At 41.5% G+C, this 14,447-nt stretch overlaps 2 protein-coding genes across 6 annotated transcripts in view; one reads left to right on the top strand and one right to left on the bottom strand.

The window, feature by feature from the left end:
* The window catches only part of RNF13 (ring finger protein 13), a 44,541-nt gene extending 31,064 nt beyond the window's left edge, over window positions 1-13,477 (bottom strand). For 2 of the 5 annotated variants that reach the window (XM_044433028.1, XM_044433029.1), the window contains exons 1-3: window positions 4,391-5,023; window positions 3,033-3,159; window positions 868-948 (exon numbers count right to left, since the gene is read on the bottom strand). In XM_044433028.1, coding sequence (XP_044288963.1) covers window positions 868-948; window positions 3,033-3,159; window positions 4,391-4,479 — 297 coding nt within the window. In that variant the 5' untranslated portion in view covers window positions 4,480-5,023. The other 3 variants (XM_044433030.1, XM_044433033.1, XM_044433031.1) reach the window with 3 other exon arrangements.
* PFN2 (profilin 2) overlaps window positions 1-13,856 on the top strand; it is a 58,511-nt gene extending 44,655 nt beyond the window's left edge. Inside the window, exon 3 of the mRNA XM_044433036.1 lies at window positions 12,583-13,856. Within this exon, the coding sequence (XP_044288971.1) occupies window positions 12,583-12,614 (32 nt within the window). The 3' untranslated portion in view covers window positions 12,615-13,856. The remainder of the gene's footprint in view (window positions 1-12,582) is intronic.
* Window positions 13,857-14,447: the final 591 nt, after the last annotated feature.

Below are 14,447 nucleotides of genomic sequence, written 5' to 3'. Positions count from 1 at the left end.
TCTTAAGCATGTTCATGCAGCAACCATCTAGAATAATACACACTTTTGAAGCAGAGACTGCAATGTCTACATGTACCAAAATACTAACCAATTTCCATGCCCCATTTCTGAAAAGGTACCTTGGCTCATGAACTTAATCCATTCCAGGACTCTGGTCATGACCCAAATTGGTCATGAGCCAAGTTAAATTTCCCCATAAGGTTTAATGTAAATAAGGCTAATCTGTTCTGTAACCATTTTTTAAATCAGAAAAATGTGAAGCAAAGTGACAACAACAAACATCGCGGCCATCTCCCCCCCCCCCCCCCCCCCCACACCCCAAAAACCCCCCCACACCCCCCAAAACCCCCCCCCCCCCCCCCCCCCCCCCCCCCCCCGCAAGCACAACCGAGATTACACCTGTCATCCCTGCATGCACCCGTCATTCCTGCACACACCTGTCATCCCGGCGTGCTGGGGAGAGATGGGTGTGATCGCGGGCACGCTGGGGGAGGGAGAGATGGGCGCAAACAGTGCGCTGGGGGTGGGGAGATGGCCGTGATTGCAGTTCCGTTCGTGCAGGGAAGGCATGCCTGATCAGAGGCGGGCTCCTGCAGGAAAGACAGGTGGAATCTCGGCCATCTCCCCTGTGGCTCTGCTTTGCTGCTCCCGTCTTTCTTGCAGCAGGACTATGTCCCATATAGAAATTCTGTCTCCGTAGCTTTTCCCAACCACAGCAATGACAGGATTTCTTTCAATCTGAATCAGCTCTATAGAATTATCATTCCATGAAAGACATAGATATACATTAAGTACATTACATACAAAGTGCCAAGTTAAAATAATATTGATTCTTATTGTCACTTGTTCCAAGCTGTTGCTTCTTACCTTCAAGCCTTCTGCTGGCAGTCTGTAGCCAAATCTTGCTGGCAGGTCATCAAAGGTTTGTGTTGCATTTTCAAAATTAAACTAAATATAAAAGAAATGTGGAACCATATATGTGATAATTGACAATGAATATTAAAATCATTAGCGTACAACTGAGAAATAACAGTACACTCTGGAATTCACCAAGATTCAATTGTTCAAAGTTGAGCTTTAGAGTATTGTATGGCCCACCTCACCAGGAAGATGAGGCCTGGGTCTTTGTGTTCCATTATGCACCCACTGATTCAGTTTCAGTTTCAACACAGCTCAACTATATTTAAATGCTCAAGATTTTTGCCCTTCAGCCATGTTTGCAATCAGCCAAATTTTTTATTTATCAATTAGTTGTATTTATAGCTAGTTTTTTGTTTTGTTTTGTTTTTTTTAGCAAGGGAGGCTTATGTTAAGCCTGCAAGGGAGGCTTATGTCTTCTTCCTCTCCATATTATCCACTCAACAACTTTATGAAGCAAGTTAGGCTGAGAATCAGCGACTGGCCCAGAATTATCCAGTAAATTTCACAGACAAGTGAGAACTAGAACTCCTAAGTCCAACGCTCTACTATGACACACTGGCTCTAACTATTAGAAAGTGCTTTAATTCCAGTACATTTTCCCTAAAAAGCTTGCTTCTACTGGGAGGAGAAAAGCAAGTCAAGGTAAGGGGAAAAGATCCGTTATACTTTAAAGATGAGTCCACAAAAGCTTATGCCATAATAACTTTGCATTTTTAAGGAGCTGTAAGTTCTAAAGGCACAATCTCTCTGGTGCGTGCAAAGGAACAGAGGAGGAACCAAATGAGCAGCACCGCTCCTTTCTGCAGTACTGTCCAGCAGATTCTCACCCTGCCACTGGCTCAAAGTACAAGAAGCATCACTCCAGAATATAAAAAGGAGCAGTTGAAGGAAGCGGCTCCCAACCAGACACCACCACCTAGCTGTTTCTCACCTTACTTCTCAAATAAGAGGGGAATGGACTGCAGCACACGGACCCCAAACAGGCACTGCTGTCCCGAGCAGTCTCTGCATTTCTACTTATGCAGGAGCAGCAGCAGGGGAATCAATTAAGCAGTGCTGTTCCTTTCCCAGCATTGACCAGGTCATCTGTTCCTGCCCCAAAGAAGATCTTTAGGGCAGGAGGTGGGAGTAGCGAGGACAACTGGTTCCTCTTCCACCCCTTTGCATGTGCCAGAGAGAAGTGCCTTGCCTGACACTTCTGACAGTTGTGCCAAATTAAAGTCCTTCACCAAGGGCTTTGCTACTGCAGAAAGAAAAATAGCTGTTAACACCTCCCACTCATTAATTTATTCAGACAGCAAAATTCTATTTTGACACTGGGGTCTTTCTAAACTGCAGAATATAATGGCCTCAAAAACCTAGCCAAATTTTGGGACTTTTCTGTTTCTTCCCCTGTTCACTACTTTTCATATAACCTTGCTTGATGAAGAGCTTTAAAGAACTCAGAAGCTTGTGGATTGGGGGGGGGGAGGGTGATAGAATGAACACTCCCCCTCCCCAGCAAGATCTGGTAGTTTCTACTGGCATATTATCATTTAATTATGGCCCCACCCAATATTATTTCCTGCTCTGGTCAGCTGCCGAAAATCCAGCTAAGACTTTTCAAAGAACTATTAGTGCATGCAGGTAATTTTAAAGAGTTAAGTGCCAGTTCAACAATTTCCAGAGAGATTGCCAGATTAATCTGCAGCAACAAAAACAACAAAAAGATGAATTTCATGACGCAGAAAGCATCCATGAAAGCTTATTCCAGAATAAATAAATGTGCTGTGCCATTATTTCCCTCACTGTGCACTGCTTCTCATGTTGTCCAAACCTACCATGTTGGGATAGTTAACAAACCACACAGAAGCAATAGTCTGTTGTAGGATAATGGGATACTTTGCTAACCAACCCAACAAGCTGCCCTCAGCAAGTTCAAACGACATAAGAAGCTGGGGGAAGGGCACAAAGCAGCAATACAGAGGTACCTTATTCCACAAAGGCTTCAGTTAGCCTCAGTGGGGTGCAGTGATCATGTGCTGAATTCACTTTGACAATCCCACTTTTAAGGAATATTTTATATATGGAATTATTCTTCTACACAGATACAGTCTTTTTACAATACTTACTGCTAAGATGTCTGCTTCCACAGGCAACAGATTTAAGAAAGCAAACAGCTGAACTGTGAGAATGGTGTAAATCTGAGTGGCAGAAAGCATTAACATTCCTATTGATAGCAGCATTTTAATTAAGTTCCTGCAAGACAAAAACAAAAGGACGTTAGGACATGCAGCTAGCATTTGCACCCTAATTCAACAGATAAATATAGTCACTATAATGCATAAAGTGGCCTAAGCTTAGCTAGTTACAAAAAAATCCAATCTATTTTCTATTTCAGTGTACATCAAGTTTTACATAAATTTTTTGTCTGTTTGTCCTATACTTTTAATGAGACATCACCTCTACTACCTTTCACCCCTGCTGCTACCTCTGTGACTGCAGACAGCATCATGGATGACAGGCGGAAGGGACTTGCCCATACTCAGAGAAGAGCAGCTGCTTTGCTCTACAAGTGGAAAAGCACTAACTCCTGCCACAGATTAGAGATTATCAGTGGGTTTCCTCCAGGCAGTGGGGCCTAAGCTCCGCACCCTGAAGCACTGTCGGGCTTGGGTGGCATGGGTCAGACTGGGGGGCCCTGGTAGCCCTACAGGCCAGAGGTCTGTACCCTTGCTAAAGCTTAGACCCCATTATTGAGATATTTAAGAACTGGATGCTGGCAGAAGAAATGTAGGGATAGGAAAAGCCAGTACTTTTCCTACAATGTTATTAATGGGGTCGAAAGGACCACCAATCCTTTCCATGTGTGCACTGCAATGGGATTGTACAAATGGAATCTTTCACACCTGGTAGCTCTGCAATAAGCTTACGAATATAAGCAGCTTTCCACCATAGTCTTATTAAATAGAAACAGCATCTGATGAAAGGCAAACAAGGAAAAAATTATCCTGCTGCCAAATTGTTATTTAAAGTCCTGCTGCCGCAACATATTTACTACACTATTTACCACAACATAATTACAAGCACAGAGATTAGTGTTGACAAAATGCACAGAGAGCATGAGCTGCACTTAGTCTTGCCACATTCCACATCCTCTGTGCCTCCCATTCCACCTGCTATTTGACCTTTGGCTCCATGTGGTATTGCTATACTATATGATGATTGGGTACAAGGATGGTGGTGTGACGGGTGGCTGCCAGACAAGCAGCTTTTCCTGTAGTGGCCTCCTGTCTCCCTCACTTCCAAGAAAGGTCAACCGGGCATCTTCACTGTGCAAATTAATCCTCATTTTGAGTGCTTCCAGGGTATTTTGCTATTTGTATGATCTGCACATTTGATAAGCATTACTGGCACCTTTTCATCCAAATAATTAATAAAAATTTTGAAGTGTACTGGGCTCAGGACTGAATCCTGTGGTATTCATTACCTCTTTTTAGTTTGAGAAGGCAGCACTGATAAACACTCTTTCAGTCTGATTCTGTAGCCAACTGTTGATATACCTGATAGTTGTTTCATCTAGTACACTTTTGGTTTGCTAATCAGGATATCATGGAGCACTTTATCAAAAGCTTTGGGGAAGTCAAGGTATATTATGTCCACAGCATTCCCACAGTCTGCAAGGCAGACTACTCAACCAAAATATGAGATTAGTCTGGCAGGATTTATTTGTTTTTGACAAATCAGTGCAGTAATTACTGGATTGTTTTCAAAGTACTTGTTGTCTGGCAGCTTTATAATTTGCTCCAGAGTAGATTTTGACCACCATGTTCCTTTTATTCTTTGCTCCATTTATTTTAATCCAGATGCTCCCAATGCAGCTATTAAACTCATCTTCCTGTATATCTTTGCATGGATATGTATCTTCAACATATAGTGTAGCTCCACTTTGCATTCTGTCCCCTTTGTTCTTCTTGAACAAGTTACATCCTTCAATTGCTGAATTCCAGCCATGACAGTCATCCCACCAAGTTTCAGTTACAATATCCAGTCATATTTGCCTTTCTGTATTAAGAGTTCACACTCATGCTATTTGTTTTCCATTCTCTGGGCATATAAACATCAAAGACCACATACTTTATAGTCCAGCTTTCTTCCTACATCTTTTGGAAGACATTTTGTGGGTGCTGTTACAGCTGCTCTTTCCATTGTGGTGCAAAAGCCTTTGTTCGTTGTTCACCTCCAAGTTTGTTTCTTCCTTTCCTGCAGGATTCCATATAAAGCCCTTCCAATTAATTTCTTCATGCTGCAACCAAACATATTTTTCCCATTCCTTGATATGAGTCCATCTTCCAGGAAGAATATCCTGCAGTCCCAGAATCCAAATGTCTTGTGATGGTACCACCTTTGTAGACATTCACCTAGAATATTTCTCTTTCCCCTTCTAAGCACTGGAAGGATGGAGAGCAAGTCTACTTGTGTCACAAAGTTCTTTAGGTTCATTCCCAAAGTTTCAAAGTCTGCTGTCATTTCTTCAAAGCTCTGCTTGACAGTAACATTTGTTCTCACACAGATGAAAAGGAAGGGATACGTATCAGTGGACTTTCTCTTTTGCACATTTTTTATTAAGATTTTAAACTAAAAACTAAAAAAATAATCAATCGTCAAATACATCGGACGTACTGGGTCAGCCCCCTATAACTTATCTTTTAAACATTCTATAATCATATTCAAATCGATTTATAAAAATTTAAAGACATCTTTAAATCTAAGCCAAGTCCCGTTTCTCCAGTCACTCGTAAAAAAGGTCCCAAGTTTGATAGAAGTCAGTATCTTCTTTCTCCTTCAATAATAGAGTCAGTCTGTCCATTTCTGCACAGTCCAGAATCTTTTTTAAAATCAGTTCCTCAGTGGGTAGTAGTTCTTCACTCTTCCAGCTGCTGTGATTAAATGTAGTATCAAATACATTTCTTGTTTGCTAATATTTTCCGGTACAATACCTAACAAGAAAATTTCAGGTTTAAAAGCTAAGGGTTTTTGTAGCATTTCCTCAAGCCATTTATGTATTTTAATCCAATACTTTTTCACATATTCCCAAGTCCACCACACATGGTAAAATGTACCCACATCATGTTTACATTTCCAACATCTGTTTGACATATTTGGCAACATTTTAGCTAACTGATTTGGCAACAAATACCATCTATAAAACATTTTATATAAATTTTCTTTATACAAAGTTGCTAAAGTTACCTTAATATTTCTCTCCCATAACTTTTGCCACTTTTCTAATTCAATATTATATCCAAAATTTTGTGCCCATGTTATCATAGTTTCCTTAACCTGTTCCCCTTCCATTTTCCTGTCAAGTAGGAACTCATAAATTCTTTTAATCATTTTCTCATCTGTTTTTAACATCACTTGATCAAAGGCTGTTAGGTCTTTATAAAACCCCCATATTTTACAATCTTTAGCATATCTTGATTGCATCTGCACCTTATACCACCACGAGATATTGAGTCCCTGTTCTTGTATTTCTTGATCTATTTTCAGGCCTCCATCCTTATCCAAAATATCATCATATCTTATGATCCCTTCAAAATTCAATACAATTGGATACACAAAAGCTTCCATAGGTGAAAGCCATCTTGGTAACTTATTATACAATTTTGACTTTAACTTTTCCCACACTGGCATTAATGATCTTCTAATAAAGTGACTTAAAAAGTCCCATGAGACTTAACCTTCTCATACCACATATAAGCATGCCAACCCATTTGCAAATCATGTCCTTCAAGATAAAAAATTCTCTTATTTCGCAAGGTTATCCATTCTTTTAGCCAAGTTAAAATAGACGCTTGATAGTACAACATCCAATCTGGTAAACCAAAACCCCCATTCTTTTTGGTTTCCTGAAGCATTTTCAGTTTAATCATGTCAGTGGACTTTCTGATAAGCTACTGCAGTATGGCAGTTTGAGTGCTAGACTGGGACAAGGGAAATCCAGGTTCTGGTTCACACATGACCATGAAGCTCACTGGATGTCTTTGGGCCAGTCATGGATTCTCAGCCAAAGCTTCCTCACAGGGTTGTTGTAAAATGGAGCTATGTAAGCTACCTTGGATTACAATGGAGGAAGGGGGAAGCAGAGGCAGAGGAGGAAGAGGAACTAAGATCAGGTGATTAACTAAGAAAGAGATCTTGGGGTTCTGATGGACATCTCAATGGAATGTTGACTCAGTATGCAGGTGCTGTGAAAAAGGCAAACTTCATGTTCCATAATTTAAAATGTTTATCTTAATAAACATATCTTAACTGTCTATAAACCATAAAATTACCAATTCTTTCAAAGTCAATCAGTCCTCGTCTCAATAATGAGTAACTTTTCCAATAATTGCTAGAGAGGCACCCAGCAACTACAATGGGCAAAACAGTGGAGTTAGGGATAGACTATAAAATAGTGTTTTGTTTACATGACATTATCAACATGTATAGACGTTTACAGAGTAGGAGTTAGTATCTCTTATGCAGGGCTGAAATACCTCTTTTACATGCAGTCCTTGAAAGCTCCTCTGAAATGGGGCAAGGGCCAAATTCCATTTCAGAAAAGTTTTCAAGGACTCCATTTTAATGGTGGGTGCTGGCAAAGGGGCTAAAAATATTTGTATATTTTAGCTTAGAACTCTTATGGCCAGTAACTATTCCTTAGGAAAGACATTGGAACCTTTCAGGAGGGAACAGTGAATGCACAGAAGTCAGGAAACCACCACAAAATTGGTAGCTGGGGGAAAGGGCAACACTATCTGTGGAACTTGAGAGGGTCAGAAGCCTGAGTTCTCCATCTTTGCTCTAAGCAAGGACAGTCTCCAAAAATGGTGCACGGGGCAGACATTTCACTTTTTAGCCTATTAATCTCAATAATAAATGTTAAGTCAAGAAGGGTTGGGACACGGGTGGACACCTACAGAGAGCCTCAAGAATAATCTTGGGTACCTTGGATCTAAAGTTTAAAGTTTAGACTAAGAAACATGAATTGTTCTCTCTCAATTATATCCCAGACTGAAAATGAATTGCTTTTTCCAACAGAATAGAAACAGAGCCAAGTCCCTGTCCTTGTCCCACTCCATATGCATAGGTATTTCTCTGTACCACTCTAGTCCTGCTGCAATGGATAGTGAATTAATATTGAATTCCAGTGCCCCAGATCTTTGCCCTTTGGGCCTGACAGATATATTTTACCTGCAAGGAAACTGCAGTCAGTGTGACTGACACAAGGTTCTTCCCACAAAAAGGAAGTTCATATTTGGGCCACTGGAAGGAACTCTGTACAGTGTTCGTGAAAATACAGGCATTGTGTCTCGTAGCTTCCTCATACAAGTACACAACAACTTGTAACTTCTCAATATAGTATGTTTCCCTAAGGCACATCAAAGAACCCAACTATAGCATTTGCACCCCATAGAGGAGGCCAGGCAGCTCCATGATACCCACTGGTCAAGCAGAAACTAGAGCAAACCAAGCATGTAAAGTGCAAATTAGGTTAGGAAATACTCAAGGTAACTGGAAGAACAAGCTGCAGCTTACTCTAATCAGATGAATGAATTTGGTCTCAAAGATGCTTGCTAAGCACCTAGTAAAAAGGCAATTTGCAGAGATCTCTAATGCAGTTTAATCTACTTCACTTTCCATAAGAAAAGATGACCATCCATAACTTATTGCCATTCCTTGAGCAGTTTCAAGAGTTTTTCCACATATTAAATAGTGGCAAACCCAAGTTCACCTTTGAAAATTACACTGACTGACTTCTAATCAAACTTGGGACTTTTTTTATTATTGGTTAGAGAAATGGAGCTTTGCATAGATTTAAGTATGTTTATAATTTAACATAAAAAGAAAAAAATGTGGGGGGCTGACCCAGTAGGTCCGATGTTTCCGATGATGATTGATGTTGTTTTTAGGTTGTTGGGTTTTGTTTTGTTTTTTGTGTATGTTAGGTTTATTTAGAATAAAATTTATTTAAAAAAAAAAGAAAATTACACTGACGGGAAGTCACAAGAGCCTGGCTTCCTAACAAACAAATGGACCAGTTTACATGACACAGCAGCTTGTTGTGGATTGATTAATTAATTAAACCATGATTAGTCCCAATGCGTGCAGTACCTGTTTTTAATAGAGAACTTCCCATCCAGGTGACTGTTACAGCATGCTGTGTGAAAGCTGCCATCATAATTAATCCAGGGTTAAACCATCACTACCTAACACAGAAGTAGTTGGGTTAACTCTCAATTAACCCATGATGGCTTGGTTTGCACAACATGCCATAACCCTGGAACTTAACTAGAGATTGCATATTCAAAACAGTGGTCACATGACCATCACATGTACTGTGACTAGGTGGGAGTCAATTAACCCATAATCAGCTGTGTCATGTGAACAGCAAACATTTACTGTGTGTAATATTTTCCAAGTGTATGGGTTGAAATTCTAAGCATACATATAAAAAGTCCCATTCAACACAACAGAATTTTACTTTTGAGTAAATCAGCCTAGAACAATGTTGCCAGACTATTTTCTGTTGCTCCTGGACAGAAAAACATTCTTGATGCCAATGTTATTTTTTTAACAGAAATGAAATTATATGTCTCCATGTCCAATTTAAATTTTAAAAAATTGATTAAGATTCATATGTATACTGCTTCCTCCAGCTTTATTCTCTTCACTCAAATGAGCAAACAAGTCAGGAAGCCACAGTTAACCACAGTTGCTTGCTAATTGAAACCAGGGAACTGTAGTCAACCTCTTCCAAACCAACTAATTTTAAACCAAAGCTTCATATCCTAGTTTGTTCAAAAGTCATAATTTGTAGTTTAGACTTAATGGAAACCTATGGTTAACTCTGAGTTGCTGGCTTGCTTTCCAGCACATGAAGCAGAGGCAATGGGGCTGAAGCAGGCATACAATGCATATACCTATCCAGACTTGAGCCAGAATTTGATCATCTGAACTTGGTGACTGAAAATAATGCTGTGGAGTGCTATGGCTTTTGTATGTCTCCATATAACCCCACAATGAGTGTAAAACCCAGGCAGGCACCTAGCAGGAGGACGATAAGTAGCAATAGCTAGAAAGTGATGAGGGCAAAAGAGGAAGCGGTAACATAGGCAAGAACAGAGAAAGAACAGCTACTTTGTGAAAAGTGATTTGCAGTGCTGAACTATAAGGATCTTACCAGAAAGACAAAAGACAACAAATTTAAAGAATGTTGTCAGATCTGGTAGCCCACAGAGATATATTGTACTAGCTAGCAGGATAGTAACTAAGCTCCTAGCTTGTCTTTTACTAAGCATAAATTCACTGGGTGGCCTTCAATAATTCCGTATCCTTTAGTCGTATCTTAAATTTGGGATAATGCTAACCTTTCCTGCAATATTTTGAATTGCACAGGCAGATTATGCATGCAAAAGCACTACACAGATGCTACACATTGGTTTTAGCAAAAAATCATTGCTCTTGTACACAAAGGAGTACAAGTCTTCAGGTTGCTGGGAAGTCAGAAATGAGAGATCTATACTCAAGAGCCAAGGGCTGCCAAACCTCTGATAACATAGATACTCCTGCAGGGGACCTACCTCTAGCTACTTCCTAGTTGGTGACCTTATAGCAATTAAAAATCCCACCCCGGTACCACACCCTTCTGATTTAACCTAAGCTGCTTCATGTTGCTTAGAAAGCAGAAAACAATGCAGTAATGCTTGTGAGAGGGAAGTGTCATATGGAGTCCTACTTGTCTTGAGTCACTTCTCTGGGCTACATGTCCCAATTCCCTGCTTCACAATAGTAACTGTCCCAAGGGCAGAAGTTCTATCTGGCATCCAGATATCTTATGGCAGAACAACTACTTTACCTTGTTTAAAATCTTATTAAACTGCCACTAATTGGAATGTGTGTCTGAGAAGGAGAAAAGATTGCATGATCTACTCACTCAGTTCTGTTGAATGCATGAATCTTTTTTGGTTGTCTACTACCAAATGTTCAAATTCAAGCTAGTCATGATAAGAACTATTTTAACTTTAAGAACTGGTAGCTGGGCAGTTTTTCCCCTTCTCATCCATGTTTCTTTTTGTGTTGGGTATATTACTGTAAGGCTGAGGATTCAGGTCTTGTTTTTAAAAGGTGCACAATATTTAGTAAATACCATACACCTTATTAATCAAATATAAAAATCCATTCCTACAAAAAGCCACTCAAGCAAACAACATCTTTAGCATGTGGCACACTGTTGCCCTAATATAAAAGAAGCACATTTCTAGTCGTAGAGAGAAATCTACTGTACAGGAGTATCTAGCATGTCATGAAAAGGGGACTGCAGATAGCTCTTTCAGTGGTCAAGTGATCACCGGAAGGCCCTGGTAGTTTTATTGTTAATTGTTTCTAACTCACTTTTAAGCTGCTTGCAAATATTACACTTTAAAAGCTTTGTATTATGTTTCATCATGCTGTGAACCACCAATGGAGTTCTGGGTTTGGGGTGGTATAAAAGTATATAATGAATAAATATATTACGCCCGAAGATATGGACTAATTAGCTGGAAGCACTGCAATACAGTACTGCATTACCTGAGGATGAGGAGATCCAAGGGTTCCAAAGTCCATTATCACCACCAGATTAAGCAGTAGTTAGTATCTTACTATAACATCTCTGCTAGTAATATGACAGTATAGGTAGATACAAGAAGCTACTTTCTTTTACAGAGTCATGGGCCTCTAATTAAATTATAAGGCACAATTATTATTTATGCATTTTCTACTTCTGAGTTCAGTGGGTCTTAAACTCAGAAGTAGAAAAACATAAAACCTTCAATATCACAACCTAAAATAGCTAAGCCCCATCTCACAGGCTCAAGCTAAATGAAAGAACTGGAGACAAATTACCACAGTATAGCTAAGCACATAAAAAGAAAAGTAAACCCTCAATGTATTCTATTTAACTATAATCCTATCCACTCAAGTCAGCCTGAAAAGCTTGGAACACTCAGTTAAGATACACAGGCTCAGGTTTTACCAAATTTCCAAGGATGGAAATATCATAGTTACTGAACAGTTACCTAAAAATACTTCTCCATATATCCTTCTTGTCCAAACACTACACATTAAGAAAGCATTCTTGATTACTCTCAAAAATAGTATTTAGAAGAAAGCAGTTCCTAATAGGTGCCCAAGCTTTTTGTGCAAGTATAGGTCAAAAACAGTGCTTGATCCATGCCTGATAGACAAGAGGATGTCAGTGCAAACACTATGTCACTGGCCATTATAGCTAGGAAGTATGGAAGGTAAAGTTCAATACATCTGGAGGGCACCAGGATGCAGAAGAGTGCACTACAGTACCATTTCATGCCCTGTTAGGATGGAGACATATTGCACTGCAGGCCTATTATCATGCAATCCACATGAGCTCACACAGACCACTTTGTGCACCCAAAGTCTTTATGCAGGTGATTTTCCTACATTCCTGCCAACAATGCTGAAATCAAATGTACTTTACAGGTGAAAAGCAATGTAGGCTGGGAAGAAAGGAGGAGCCACAGATAAGCTACATTACAGCTAAAATCAAACCTAAATCCTACTTAGATCCCATTCACTTAAGTGGATCTATTCTAAATGAAGTTCTATTCATTTCAACAGAAGTACCCGAAGTAACAACCGAGTTGGACTGACAGGGCGGAAGCCCAAGCAAGGAACCAGGCAGCCAACAGGCCTGCACAACTATGCATCCTCCTGGCAGCTGTGAATCTCATTTACAGTATGTATAAAGAGCATGCACACACCTAACATCTTGTTCTTGCTAAGCCCAAAAGTAAAGGGCCTGAAAGCAAATCATGTCATCACAAGCATTCACTACATCATAAAACCAGACAACAACACACCATCAACGGTGTGTGCGCAGTTTTTTAGCCTATTAACAACAACAACAAGAGTCCACCCTGGCGTCAGGAAAGCTCGGCCATCCAGAGGAAGTGATTTAAGGGGTTGCGCAGCAAAGGCTCTTCCGAAATAATACTGCGTGCAGCAACGTCCTGAAACTCGGACTCGAGCTCATGATCGAAAGCGACAGAGAAAAAGTGAAAAGGAAGTTGCCAACTCCTCTCGATTCCTGGATGACAACACAGACCCACCCCCTCACCCTATTCAGACGTGCGCACAGCCTCAGTCTCGCTGCGAGCCCCGCTTCCCCTCTCTTCGGATGGCTCGACGAGGAAAGGGGGTAGACCAACGCGGGTGGCGGGGAGGAAGAGGCAGCAAGGTCACGCCGTTGAAGGCAGCCCATCCGTTGGCTCCCCGAACGACGGACCCAGGCGGCACCCGCGCAGCACCCAGCCCTGGAGAGGAGCTCTGCGGAGGCCCGCATCCGCCGGTGCCCGGCCACAACACGGTAGGCCGGGAGGTTCGCTGCCCCTTACCTGGAATGGGGCCGGCGCCGGACGCGAAGACCAAACACCTCCTTAGACAGAATCCATAACCGAGACTCCTCCTCGCCCGTCAGCAGGCAAACGAGCCGAGGAGCTGCGGAATCCCACCCGCCCCCGTCACGTTCGCGGCGAGTCCGCGCATAGGTGGAGAGGACGAAACGGACGGCACGGATTGGCTCGTCTGACTGCCACTCACACAGGGTGGGTGCTGTTTGCGCACGGCTGAGCGCACGTGACGGCTATTGCGGAGGGGCGGAGCTGGAGAGAAGTAGCGGCTGCCCAAGAGGCAGAAGAGTCACCCAGGGGAGGGGGCAGCGATCTTGGCTGGCGGTTCTACTAGAACACTGAGTGCAGGATGGTGGATGGAGAAAAGCCTCTGTTCGATGCCGTAGGTTTATCTCTGGAACACAAGGATGCAGCTATTAAAATTTTATTATGCAGTGCCAGAATTACGTTCCTTTATGCAATATAATTGCAATATTGAGCATATGTAGTATTTTATTTTAGGTAAACCGATAATACTGATGATGATAATATCAGCAGCTATGGTAGCTTTGGGGGTATGTGCTGAGTGTTTTGTTAAGGGAATCGCTACCCTCTCAAGGTATAGGGGAGGCCTGCTTCTAAGTGAGAAACGGTGGCTACGAACATATCCTACAAGCTGGCTCAAACTTGATAAAAATTACTGATGTATGAGCAGAGGTGTAGGAAATGTTGATAAGAAGGAAGGCAGAGAATTGTGAGGAGTGGATGCTGGAAGAAATTTTGATGGGAGATGGAAATACTCGTGGGTAAGAATCCAGGAATTGCAGAGCGCAAGCATGCGCCTGTAGCTGTACAGCTTTTCTCAACCTGGTGCCTTCCAGATGTGATTGCCTACAGCTCCCATCACCGCAGCCCGCTAGCTCCAACCCGTCTGGAGGGCACCAGATTGACAAACGCTGCTGTACAGCAAGAGGGCAGGCATGGAGTCAGGCAGCTTCCCTCAGGTTGAGGCCTCAGAGGGAGACCCCAGATCCACAGTTTGGCCTCCAAATTCCGCTACAGATCCCTGAACTGTAGAGGGAGGCTTAAACCCCT

The sequence above is a fragment of the Varanus komodoensis genome, unplaced genomic scaffold, assembly GCF_004798865.1.
Source record: "Varanus komodoensis strain SLA01 unplaced genomic scaffold, ASM479886v1 scaffold25, whole genome shotgun sequence".
NCBI classification, from domain to species: domain Eukaryota; kingdom Metazoa; phylum Chordata; class Lepidosauria; order Squamata; family Varanidae; genus Varanus; species Varanus komodoensis.
This window is presented reverse-complemented; position numbering and strand designations above follow the sequence as displayed.